The 14,741-nt window shown below is 31.6% G+C and overlaps 1 protein-coding gene across 1 annotated transcript; it reads right to left on the bottom strand.

Moving 5' to 3' along the window:
* Positions 1-6,889: 6,889 nt before the first annotated feature.
* On the bottom strand, positions 6,890-7,342 carry LOC124896784. The gene has a single exon (XM_047408628.1). The coding sequence runs from the start codon at positions 7,340-7,342 to the stop codon at positions 6,890-6,892; it is 453 nt and encodes a 150-aa protein (XP_047264584.1).
* Between the last annotated feature and the right edge of the window lie 7,399 nt (positions 7,343-14,741).

Here is a 14,741-nt window from a genome sequence, read left to right as displayed (position 1 = left end):
GCTTTACCTACCCATAATGGATGATCCTAGTTAGACCTGTTAAGCCTCTAGCCTATTCTTTGATAGTCATACATGAATCTTAATCTTTTTTTTAAAATAAATATTTAATTTGATCCAAAACTTCTAAGCACTCTAATTGGAAAATTAAGAAATAAAAGGAGTGAAAACTGAGAAAAAGGAGATAGTTAAGGTGGGAAGCCTGTGGAGAAGTCTATGGGTGCAACTCATAAAAAAATAATTCATATGCTATTGGTAGGGAGTAGAAAAAGACCAAAAGAATTGAAAGAAAAAAAGGTTTGATAATTGTGCACACCTTACTAATGGTATGTGAATTTTCTTAAAGAGATGGGAAATTAAAAAAATCTAGGTGGGAAGAGTGGAAGAAAGTGTGGTTAATTGAAGAGTGAGCAAACGATGAAAAAATTGTGATGTATTAAATTGCATAGGGAAGATAGTCATTATTTAAGACAAAATAATTCCTACTCGTTCCTTAACCTACATTACAACCTACCTACTTGATCTTAGATTTGACATTCCTATACTAGGGGAGTAGTACAATAAGGACAAGTGTATAGTTCATCATATATTGCATGTGAAATTCCTTTTTAGACTGCGCGAAAACTTATTCCTATACCCATTCTAGCTTTAATTTGTATACTTTTGAGTGAATATGGGTAACTCTCATGTTGTAAAGGCACATGGTTGACGAAAAATAAGTGAAGTATTTGATCTTTTGATTGGGTGAATTATATGAGTTTGCTAATATCATAGAGTCGGTTCTTGACGTTAAGAGTTTTTAGAGTATTTGTTTAAATGAATGGTATGAATGAAGCATGTTTAATATGATCTTGCCATATATTTTAGTCATTGTAGTCTCAGCTTTAGTAATCTTGTTTCAATAGGTGTAGTTGTAGAAGAGTTTATTTTATGAGTTCATAGCTTACTCGAGGAATAACAAGGGTTTAAGTGTGGGGTGTTGATGCTAGGCTAAAAATTACCTTATTTGACCATCTTTTGCCTCATATTTGTTCTATTTTTGGTGTTGTCTTGAGCTTAAATGATGTGATTTATGCTTGAGATTTATGATTTTCTTATATAGAAGTGCATTGAGGTATTTGGAGCCTAAACGAGAAGAAAAAGAGCATCAAGGAACCAAAAAAAACCAAGGAAGAATCTACATCGCAAAGTATTGCAAAATAGTGTGGAAGGGAAAAAAATATTATTCTTTGCGCCACTGCTGCAAAGCAAGCAGTGGAGAGGATTTGTGTTGCTGTCAGGAAGTCTTGCGTCACTCACCCAAAGCAAGAAGTGGCGCAAGTTTAGCCACTGGTCTGAATGTTAGGTTATTATTTGTGCCACAGCTTAGCTTTTGGGCTATGGCGCAAAACGAAACTTATCCTAACCTGATTGGGATTGGTTTTTGATATTCTAAGGGTTTCTAAACTTTATATAGACCCCCTTTGTACATTTTTTATGGGGGAGAACGAATTTGGGGAAGGCAAAGCTCAAGAAAGGTTTTTAATTTATTTATTTATTTTATTTTCAATTTTTGCCTTGTAAACTCATGAAATCTCCTCTTTCAAAGAGATTCATGAGTAGCTAAACCTCTTAATTTCTAGGTTTGTGGTTGAACATGAAAGTTGTGGATTCAAAATCATATTATCTATTTTGTTTTCTATTTATTGAGTTATTTATTTCTTCTTGCTTTCAATTATTCGTTTGATTAATCACCTTACGAATATTATCTAACGCATGTTTGTTGAACTTGAAAAAGAGAAGACAAGTGTAACAAGAGGAAATAGGGCTAGTTTGTGAATCTTATAGGAAAAGGAAATCGATTCATCACTGAGGATAAAAATATACCATGTGACCTAGCATAGTTGATAGCGATGATTTCTTTATGCAATTCACTATTAATCGACGATCATAGAAATATAGGTGTTAGGAATAGTCGAGTAGGTTTAGATTTGTTGGGAAAACGTTCAATATAGCTACAATCAACCAGCAACTAGTAATTCAGGAAAGCAAATTAGACGAATAATTTGATACCACAACTGGATTGTCAAAATACCATAGCCCTAGATCTTCTATCAAATTTGAATTACAACACAATCAATCTACGACTTGCTACACTTATTTTTATTCACATTCAAAACACACAAATCACTCTTTGTTATTGGTCACCTACTGAATAACTTGAATAAGAATTCAAATTAGAACTTCAATTCGTCAAATCTCTATGGGTACGATATCTGAACTTACATCCTTTATTACTTGTACGATCACGTACACTTGCGTGTGTGAAAGGACGCAACAACCATCCTCATATAAAGTTAAATTTTTTTATTTGATTAAGAAAAGAATTTCTCTAATTTTGGGCATCTCTCCTTTGCCAAATTTTAATTTAAATAGAAGTTAATCTCTTAAACTCAAAAATGCAAGTTTATCTCTTAAAGAAAACATGTCCTCATAATCTAGTTAAAATATTTAGTATAGGATATATAATATTGCACATTACTACTATGTATGTATGTATGTATGTTGTGTGTTGTTGTTGTTGTCGTCGTTGTTGTTGTCGTTCTTCTTCTTCCTCCTCCTCTACGTCTTCTTCTTCTTCCTTCTCCTCCTCCTCTTCCTCCTCTTCTTCCTATTCTTCCTCTTACTCCTCCTCCTCCTCCTTTTTTCTTCTTCTTTCAAATGCAATAAAATAGAAAAAGAAAGCAAAGGAAAAAGAAAAAGAACTGAAAAAGGAAAAAAAAATTGAAGAGAAATAGAAGAGCGGAAATAAAAACAAAAAGAAAGAAACAAAAATAGAAAAAAAAGCAAAAATAGGAAAATAAAAAGAAAAATGCGAGAAAGGAAAAAAATAAAAAAATAAAAAAAGATAAAAAATCAATAAAGAAAAGAATGTAAAAGGAACAAAAAAGTGAAATGGAAGAGAGAGAAAAAGTGAAAGAAAAAAATCAAAATAGAAAAAAAAATGACAAAAAAAAGATGAAAAAAACTAAAAGAAAAAAAAAAGTAAAAAGGTTAGAGATATGACTTATGAGAGGGAAAGAGAGAAAATTAAGGGAGGATAAGGAGGCACTAAAATATTGCTATTGTTGTTATCCCATATAATTTTTTTAAAGTATTAGTTTAGGGTACGCGCCCTGCATGTGTACCCCGCTTCATGTATTCAATTTTATAAAATTACTTCGCTATTATTAAAGAAATATGTCTTGGTTAATAAGTTAAATAAATTGACAATTTTATTAAATATGAAAAATGTTATAGAATATGTAATAGCACCTAAAAGTAAAACATACAAAGTGGAGAGTATAAAGTTGTAGTAATTATTGCACCTTTCATTGTTGTCTTATCATATGGCTATTTATAGCCTACAATGAAAAATTCTCCACTTATTATTGACAAAGGGGTGGAGGATTAGTAGGCTTCTTGCCTAGTTAATATGTAGCCATATGGCATACATATGGCATCCATATGGCATTCATTTCACAATACTCCTCCTTGAATGACCATGTAAAAAGAAATTTATTGGATACGCATTTGCGTACTGCCTCATTAAAAATCTTACTAGGAAAAACCCAATGGGATAAAAACCTTGGTTAAGTAAAAAAGTACAACGTGTATTCTTACTCCTCCTGATGAAGACCTCGATGCAACTGGTTCAGTCTTCGCATTCCAATTTTGTCTACCATCTTCTCAAAATTTGAAGTTGGTAAGGATTTGGTGAACAAATTTGCTAGATTATCACTTGAATGAATTTATTGTACATCAATATCACCATTCTTCTAGAGATCATGTGTGAAGAAGAATTTTGGAGAAATGTGCTTTGTGCTATCTCTCTTTATAAAGCCTCATTTTAATTGAGCTATGCATTCTGCATTGTCTTCAAATATGACTGTGGGTATCTTGATATCGAGCTTCAGGCCACATCTCTCTTTGATGGAATGTATCACTGACCACAGCCATATGCATTTTCTACTTGCCCCATGAATAGCTATTATCTCAACATGATTTGAAAAAGTAGCAACAATAGATTGCTTTGTAGATTTCCATGATATTGCAGTACCTCCATATGTAAACACATAACCTATTTGAGATCTTGCTTTATGTGGATCAGATAAATAACCTGCAGCTGCCTGACTAACAAGATCTAAACTATCTTTGTTAGTATAAAATAAACTAATATCAATAGGCTCCTTTAGATATTGCAATATATGCTTACCTCCATTTCAATTTCTATGTGAAAGAAAACTGTACCTAGCTAGTAAATTAACAGAATGGGCTATATGAAGCCTTGCGCTATTAGAAAAATACATAAGTGTACCAATAGCATTGAGATATAGTACTTCAGGACCAAAAATCTCTTCACTCTCTTCTGGAGGTCGGAATGAATCTTTACTCACTTCAAGTGATCGAACATCATTAGATTATGTAATGAATGTTCTTTGTCCGAGTAAAATTATTTCAAGACATTCTCAGTATAGGCAGATTGGTGGATGAAGATCCCTTCTGCTAAATGTTCAATCTGCAGATCAAGACAAAACTTTCTCTTTCTAAGATCTTTCATTTCGAATTCTTTCTTTAGATATTCAATTGTCTTTTTAGACCTCTTCTGGAGTTCCAGTGAGATTTATGGCATTCATATAAACAGCGATTATAACAAACCTTGATGTTGTTTTCTTAATGAAAATATAAGGACAAATGACATCATTTATGTAACCTTCATTTATCATGTACTCACTAAGGCGATTATACCGCATATGCCCTGATTGTTTTAAATCGTATAACGATCTTTATAATTTGATTAAATAGAATTCTCGATACTTTGAACTACATGCTTCAGGAATCTTTAATTCTTATAGGATTCTCATCTAAATTTCATTATCAAGTGAACCATTCAATATTAAATACATGACATCTTATAGTGTCAAGACTGCATGCCAAATAAACCTCATGCTTACCAACAAGTATATTTCACTTGATAATTATTTCTACATCAGCATGCTTAAATAAACGTAGAATTTAGATCCTCATAATATTAAACAATATTACGCGCTATTGTACTAAAGATATCGTTGATGTGATATCATTTGTATCGATTCATATTACGACATAACTTATTGAGATCTCATCACATAATTATTTTTTGGTACCTGAACCTCTTTTGAAGATTTCATGAAGTGTTATGTCGTCGCTCTTCAAGATCATATTGCCTCTTTATTATGATCATTTGCTTCATTTTCTTTTCAAGGATTACTTTATTTGAAACCAATTGATCTACCACACTTCATGCATGTTATAGACTTTGTCCTTCAGGGACACACAGTAGGAGCATCCGCAGCTAAATATGAAATTAATTTTGGGTCAGCAAATGCTTCTGGCATTTGACTTGAATTATCTTTTAAATAAGGATCGTACTAACGATAATTCATAACACATTTCTTAGCTGATTATTATCTCTCCTTATGTTAGGAAAACTAACATATACTCCAATTTACTTTAGAAAATCCATCTTTGTGAATCATGGTATATCTATTAATTACATACCGCACGTCAAAATGCTATTAGATGGAAAATATATGGTTCCTGACCTTGAACCAATTGAGAGGGAAGAACTGATCATACTTTATTGGTCTAATGCACACAAGTGCTATTGTATGCAATATATATTTCAGACCAATACTTTTAATCTTTGTTCTCTTAAGCAATGGTTTAGCTATTTATGATGCATTCAATGCTAAACCAACTTGAATATAACTAGCATTATCAAGAGTAATTGTCTTGACTACGTTATCTGAAAATTATGCTCTTGACTCAATTTAATTGAGAAGGCAACTTTATGAATGTCAAACTGCAGGCTGACAATAAATGTACATGTGACCATCTATGGATGCATCATATCAAATGATGGGTGAATAGGCCCTTATTCATCTTTTACGTTTTTTAGAATTTAGGGAATTCAGTCCCAACATTAGCTGTTTCAATTAACTTATCATGAGAACAAGTAATAGTTCTTGAAGAATCTTTCAGTTCTTCATTATATGTCTAAAACTCAATATGCTCATCTTCAGGATGACAAAATCATTCATGCAACCAATAGAATTATTTAAACTAATAAACTCCAAAATTTATCATGGCATGAGTTATTTACTAAAGTTAAATGTCTGCTACTTCGAGAGCAGTTTGCAAGATTTCACTATTGCACAATCTTACTACTTCAAAAGTAAATATCAGATTTACTACTTTCGAAGTAAATATCAGATTTACTACTCCAGGAGTAACTTTCAAGGTTCTATTATTTCAGGAGTAAGATTTAAGATAAATTTCAGACTTACTACTTCGAGAGTAAAATATCAAAATAATTCTTTCTACTCCTTTTTAATATGGTTTTCACAGTCAAGTGCACATTTATATACCTTACTAAATATCATATTCACCTCAGGGAATGGATCTGTAATTGTAACATTTATCAAAAATTCTCATTCCTTGCAAATGAAAGATAATTAACAATTTATCAAAAGTTTTCATTCTTCGAAAATGAAATATAATTATTACAACATGCCTTAAGCATATCAAATTATGATATCTTAGGACCTCTGTCAATAATTTTCTATTTCAGAAGTAAATCGAGGTATACATATAGTTGTAGAGAATTTTCTCTATCATATCTTTAATTTCAGACTTACTACTTCAGGAGTAAATTTTTTATTTTCTACTTCAAGAGTATTCATTTATTCTTCAAGATGAAAATATAAACAAAGTAAACATTATAGTATAACTAGCACATAACGTATTACACAAACTTTATTTATTTATAAGATTAGTGAGCTACTATTAGCAGAAATGTAAAGTAATACAACTTAACAGAAAAGTAAAACAATCAAACTATTTCATATTCATCATCGACAGAATGATTACCATATCCTTCGGGGATTGTAAAGAAATCTGAGGCATCTAAATTCATGGGCTTAACATTATTTTCAGAGATAAAGTTTGCGTCAACTTCATTATCTGTTTTCTTAAGGGACGCCTGATAGAGCTTCACCATATGCTTTGGCGTACGACAGACACGTGACCAGTGCCCCTTTCCTCTACATCGATAATATTTACTTTCAAAGTTCGTCCTTGGTACTGCTTCAGGAGCTTTACCCTTCTTTTTACACTGCTGGTGTTGAGGGTCAATATTTAATGTAAGACGATCAATCTGATTAAAATATAGACCATGACCATGACTGGGGCCAGGGCTTCTTTCACGCCTGGTTTGATAAAAATATGCAGCATTCACTTTAGGGAATGGAGCAGTACCAGGAGGTCGACTTTCATGATTTCTCATTAAAAATTCATTATGTTGTTCAGCAATAAGAAGATGAGCAATCAATTCAGAATACTTTTAAATTCCATTTCTCGGTACTGCTGTTGTAGGAGCATACTCGAGGCGAAAAAAGTAGAGAATGATTTCTCTAACATATCGTGATCAGTTATATTTTCTCTGCATAAATTCAAACACAATTTAATTCTAAACATCGCAGAATTATAATCAGTTATATTTTTAAAGTCCTGTAACCTCAAATGTGTCCACTCATAATGTGCCTGTGGAAGGAAGACCATCTTCAGGTGGTCGTATCTTTCTTTTAAATTATTCCACACTATAAGTGGATCCTTAATTGTGAGGTATTCCATTTTTAGACCTTCATCAAGATGATGACAGAGAAATATCATGGCCTTAGCCTGTCTTGATTTGATGCCTGATTTTTATTTTTAATGGTGTCTGTCAGACCCATCGCATCTAAATGTATTTCGGCATCCAGTGCCCAGGTGTAACACCCTATTTAGGCATCCAGTGTCCAAGTGTAACGCCCTAATTTTCTGAAATTGGAATGCCACAATGTGCTTATATTCCTGAAGGACCACAAGCTAACCCTCTACTGATATTTGTACCTAAGTATTGTATAATATAATATGATAAACGCAGAAAATTAGTGAAAACTTTCCATAAGGTTCAAAATATCTAAAATACTCAAAACTAAAAACTGAATACTGATACATCTATCTGGAAAGACTCTAACTATCTGAACTGTGGAGTTGATAGGACATGTCCCCAACTAACTTTGTCTACTGAAAATAAACTGAGTCTAATGCCACAATAAAATAAGGATCATACTCGAATGAAGAGGACTCACTGCTACATCTACTGTTGTTGACTGAGTTTGGACTGCTAAGGGTGCTCTGGATCTCGTGCTTCTGAACCTATGGTATAAGACACCATAGCGCAAGAGAAAAGTATGCGTCGATACTTTGAATGTACTGGTATGCTAAATGAGGTAAGGCTAAATGCAAGGGATTATGCATAAACATAGCTTAACTAAATAACATGAGAGTACTGAATGGGGACATATGGATGAATGCACAAACCATAACTAAAATCATCGTGACTCTAAATACGGATTCTCGGATACTGCTTTACTGGCATCTGAACTCACTACTAATATTGAGATACTGGATAACTAAATCTTCTGATATTGATAACTGAGTACTGAAGTTAAGATCAGTTCTCTCTAGCAGTTGATCTCTGAAACTGATGATACTGAAGCTGATTAACTGAATCTGCTCATATCAATGACTAAGTTCTGAGTTTGCTACTATCGACTGACTAAATCTGTGATCAAACCTTTCTAACAGATGATCTCTAAATCTACTAATAATGATAAAGAATGATTATATCTGAGATCAATCTTATCTAGCGAAAGATCTCTGAATTTTTTAATAATATAAATGATAAACTAAGTTTGAGATCAGACCTATCTAACGGGTGATCTCTGGCTCTATTAGTACTGATACTATTAACTTTATGTGAAACCAGGCCTATCTAGCGGGTGGTCCATGAATCTATGGAACTATCAAAGTTCCTTCTGAGATGGGTGACTGTATCTCACAGTCCTGATTTCTGAGTTCTACTCTGAAGATTGATACTGAAACTACAACTGTAGGAGTTCTCACTTAACCGACATGCCCTAACTCTGAACTAGTGGGGTCCAACCTGTAGCCCCAACTAGAAGGGTGTCAATACCATTCCACAGGTAAAGACCTTGCCATGGTCAAGCCTCTCTATCGGGTGACCCTGAACAGGAAGTCAAGCCTAAGGCAATATGATAGTCAACCCTTAATCTAACGGGTGACTCCTGGTCCTGTGCTGGATACGCAGTTCTAGAGTTCAGGGACTATTACTAACGACTCTGCCTCTCTAACGGGAAAGTCGTCATCCCTGTACTCGCTCAGTGCTAGTTCCTACTCCCAACTAAAAGACACTAAAATAATTCTTGGACTGTACTAGACTGAGCTGAATCTATTACTGATTATCTTACTTGACTGATCTGACTAGGTATACTTGATTCTGAAGACTGACGGAATACTACTGGATCTCGTTATTTGACTGAATGATACTGAGTTCTGAATTGTTTACTTGAATGTTACTGAGGTCTGAACTAGTGCTGGAATACTAATGATACTTGGATTACTGAGATTTCTTAAGTTCTGTAACTGTCTGAGAGTACTGAATTCTGTAACTGACTGAGTTCTAAGAATCATGACTTGACTGAAATTATCATGAAAATTGGCATAGGCTCTAGACTTGCAGCTAAATTGTCGGGTATAATTACCCCGAGGACTCGATAAAATAAAAGTAAAACATAACCATCTTAAATAATCATGACCATGGACTTTCATTCACCATTACAATCATTAAAGCATCTCTTCAAGCACTTGGAAATCATAAACATGTAATAGTATAGGGAGACATACTACCGGCTCATACTCCATTCAACAAGGTCTTACAACAGACATTTTACATGCATTGAAGAGCACATAAATGGGGAATTTCATGCTAACATGTCACAATTCATTCACTAAGGCTTTTCAACAAACACTTGGCATGCATGAACTTACACACAATTGGTGATTTCTAGTTAACATGCTATAATGGCTCTAATTCCTTCACATAAGCATTTTATCAAACATATGGGGAGCATGCTTTGGTTATTCACAATTTCTACACTTACTTGACATAAACACGTCACCTAACATACAACTTGAAGAGGTTTTATCATGAATAACACATACTAGGATCAAAGCTTGAAACTTTGTAAACAAAACATGAATTAAAACTCAATAATAACATGAACTTCAATTTCAATTCACATGAATCATGAAAACTCATAAATATAAGATCTTTGATTTTAGAAAAGGATTCTTGAACTTCTTGGGTGGAAGGATCCCATGAATCAATATCTTCATACCTAGTTATATGATTCTTAAAGATTTACGGAGGAATCTTGATGACTTGGGTCTTGAGCTATGAACCCTAATGGTTGTTCTTGAAGAAAATTGAGAGAAAACTAGTATATTTGGATAAAATAATGAGAAATCTTGTGTTGAAGAGTATATATAGGGATAGTAAAATGGCCTTCTTGCCCTTGGGATTAAAATCTGGAACTAAAAAAAAATCTCAAATTTTACATGTTGGCATGATGCGCCATAATCACGCCAGCTTACTGGAAATTGAACAATTGGGAAACTGAGCCTTGGTGCGACGCGGTGGAAATTGCGTTGCCACTTTAGTTGAGAACTGGAAAGCCACCACGATGAGGTAAAATCGCGGAGGCTTACTGGATTTTGACAATTGTCATTTTGGCTTGCTCCGCGACGCGCTAAAGTATCAGGTGGTACACTGTCTCACTAAAATGGCTCTAACTCTTCATCCGAGTGTCGGATTTGGGCGAATTTGGTATATCGATGGAAAGCTTATTCAATTTCCCACGGGATAAAAGTCAAAATCTTAAAAATTTCACATGAAATAAAATATATTCATCTTTGAAGCAAGATCTTTGATGTTCTAGAGATGAATTTGAACTAGGAGAAGGGTGGGGTATTACACCAGGACATGTAAGTTTTGCCCGATATATCTAGGGAAACAAATTCATGTTTGGATATATTTGACATTATTGAAGAAAGATAAATACTTACCTTTATTACTTGTATTTGCTCGGAATGGTAGAGATTCGTGCAGATAACGTGTTATAAAATATGTAATAGTACCTAAAAGTAAAACATACAATATGGAGAGTATAAAATTGTAGTAATTATTGCACCTTTCATTGTTGTCTTATCGTATGGCTATTTATAGCCTACTATGGAAAATTCTCTACTTATAATTGACAAAAGGGTGGAGGATTAGTAGGCTTCTTGCCTAGTTAATATGTAGCCACATGGCATACATGTGGCATCCATGACATTCATTTCACAACAAAAAAACACTTAAATAGAAAACTAATATATTCATACAAAACAATATAAAAGAATTAAAAACCACTTTAATCTAAACTAAGAAAAACTACCAAGGCTATAGAACGATCTCAAAAAAAGGCTTTAAAAACTTTCTTGAAATGACATATGAAGCAATTCATATGTTGTTAGAAAGTGTTAGATCGAGGACAACAAATTAATATTTTTACTATAATAATGTAAAATAATATGCTATGGAAAGAATTTACTTAAAGTATTCCTATTAGACACTTTGAATTTTGAAAAAAATATTTTTTTACTTATCTTCACATGTCTCTTAAATGTTTAAGTTAAAACACATTAAAAATAGCAATATGAACCCTTTATTAAGTGTTTAGATGTTCGATTGAAACAAATCATAATTCGAATGTTTAAATAAAATTTATCAACAAATTTAAAGAGTTGCTAACATTTTTTGTTAATATATTATATTGTTGTATCTACTCTGACATTTTTGTATGCTATCTCAATCATATCTATTAATTTATTTAATTTAACTTAAGGTTCATAGTTTCATTGCAACATGATCAAGAGAAGAGAGAGGTATTAGTACTTGAAAAAAATAACAACATAAAATTTAATCTTTTAGGATGAACATCACTATGAGTGATTGTGCAAAATGCAGTCATAGTTGTCACTAAAAAGTAACAAATAGGGACAATATTAGAAATACTCTCTCCGTTTTCAAATTTCAAAATTCAAATAAATTTACTTTTTGACCGTAATTTTATCATATATCTTTTAAATATTTTAAATTGCCAATAATTGAATATCTCAATCAATTTAAGAAATTGATCATGTATTAAGCCAATAAATCAACATTTCTATCTACAATTGAAAGACACAACTATGCCTGTCTCCAAACTAATAACGGTAGGATATATATATTATATTGTTTATCCCACTTAATTTCATTTGGAAAAAACTTTGAATGTGTTAATCACGTTTTCTTTTAGCTATTACTTAGAGAACATCAAACTGACTTACAATGTTGCTACTCACAAAAATTTAGGAAGAAATATTTCAATCATTCACTTACCACAATTTACAATAGTAAGCAATCCAAAATCTTTATAATTTTGAGTAGAGAAAACAAGAAAATATTAACACCTTTATAATTTGAGGTCTGTTGTCAGAAAAGCGTGAAACCCTTTTAACAAAACATGAAACTGGTCCTCTTCGAAGCTCTTATCGTTCGCCGTCAGAGTTGCCATCGTTGACAGATATTGCATGTGTATGAAAATTCAAACAACAGTTAGAATGAGGGAGTCAAGCTGCATAGGCTAGAACAATCAGAAAGCTTTATATTCTCTTCTTTTTGTTGTTGGCGTTTTTCGTCTTCTTCTCTAAGAAAAATTAGTATTGCATGGGTCGTGTACACATACCTTCAAATTCATTGTTAATTGACAAAAAAACTCAATCACACTCTACACATGAGTCTTCCTTCACCTGCTGAGGAATATTAAAAAATCAATAATGAATCATATATACTTGTTCATATATTGTTTGGAGAAGATAAGAATATCTAATAACTTTATAAAACCAAAAAACATGAATAATTGATGAGAAAAATTAATTAAGAACAAAGTGAAGTGAGACAAAGTAGAGCAAATATTTTTGTAATGTATCTTCTACTAAAAAGGAAATAATAAAAACTCCTAAAAATCTTATGGATTATAAATCTTATAAGGAGTCCTATTTGATCATACGATGAAGGAGCCTATTCACCATAAATGTAAAAATTTAAGTACAATAGGATTTACTACTACGATGAATGAGACTATTTTTTGGACATGTTTGAGAGATTAAGGGGAAAATACCATAAATAAAAATTAACACAAGTTTAGGAATTTAACTATAATAATAAAAAAACTTCTCCATTAATTTTGAATATATTTATTATAGTTGATATTTAATATTTTAATAATTGAAGTAGAAAAGGTGAAAAGATTATTTTATCTAAAGCGGAGACTTTTAATGAAGGGTAAAAAGTTCAAATCACTTTTCTAAAGGTCTTCCCACGTTTAATATATTACAGATTATAGATACAAATTACAGATTATTATTTAGCTTAATCATGAAATTAACTTTGCCACTTCTTGTATTTTTTTCCTACAATAAAATCTCGTAAAACAAAGGCCATTAAATGGTTAGTATAGAGCAGGCCATCAAATAGACACACTACTTCCTCCGTAAATCTTTATTTGTTTATTATTAACTTGATACATATTTTAATAAACAATAAATAATAAAGGTAGCTTTACGATATCACTTTTTAAATATAATAAATTTAATGTTTTATGAAATGCAATGGATAATGAATGGAGTAGTATTTAATTGCAAGGGTAAATTGTACACAAAAAGATAAATTATACATTATTTTTTCCAAATTAGACAAGGATTATAGGACATATCTTTTTAGTATACTGAATAAGTAAAGATGTACGGTACTAACAAAAAATTATCGCTTGTGAATTTGAACAGTAAAGCTCGTTTTCACAATAATTTTTTGGAAATTTTTCAAAAGTAGCAACTTAACAACTATAATTATAACTTTTATAGCAAATATTTCATAATTACGAGAAATAGCAAATTGTATTTTGTATTTAAATAAAATGTTGCTATATAAATACATATACAAATTGAATAGTAGTTCTTATTTTAACTCCCATCAGTTAGAGTTAAATAAGGAAGTAACCATCCCTTAATGTTAGAGTTAAATAAGGAAGTAACCATCCCTTAATTCATGCATTTAATTATAACTTCGTTTTCTTTTTCTATTCTCACCATAGCTATCAATTTATCTTCTAATTTTAATTCTTCTTTTTCTAACATTAAATAGAAATAAGATTAACAGAAAACCTTATAAAAACAAATTTAATTGAATATTTTAAAACAAAAGATATAGAATATTTAGAATATCTTAAAAATAATAGAGAAGAGTTACAAAAACTAAGAGAAAAATCTAAAGAATATTATAGCAAAGCATTTAATCAACTACCATTTAATCACCCCTCAAAATATGAATATCAGTAAAATTAAATATATTAATAAAATATACAAAAATAAAAAATACAAGAACGAAGAAAAACAGTTACTGAATATTACTACAAAGCATTTAACAATTACATAAATTAATGGATACATCTTACGAAAAGAATAAATCATTAAAAGAAATCGAAACCCAACTATATAGTTTATACCAAGAATACAAAAGATTACATAGTACTAACGAGGATCCTAGAACACTAGATAATTTAATTACAATACTATTTGTTTTCTAGTAAAGTTACCACGCGTAATCCGCAACCCCCTACAATTGGTATCAGAGCCTTGTTATTTAAAAAATACGGAAGTCGTATATATATGGATTTATTTGATTAATTAATTAATTA

This window comes from Capsicum annuum, chromosome 3, assembly GCF_002878395.1.
Source record: "Capsicum annuum cultivar UCD-10X-F1 chromosome 3, UCD10Xv1.1, whole genome shotgun sequence".
In the NCBI taxonomy this organism is placed as follows: domain Eukaryota; kingdom Viridiplantae; phylum Streptophyta; class Magnoliopsida; order Solanales; family Solanaceae; genus Capsicum; species Capsicum annuum.
This window is presented reverse-complemented; position numbering and strand designations above follow the sequence as displayed.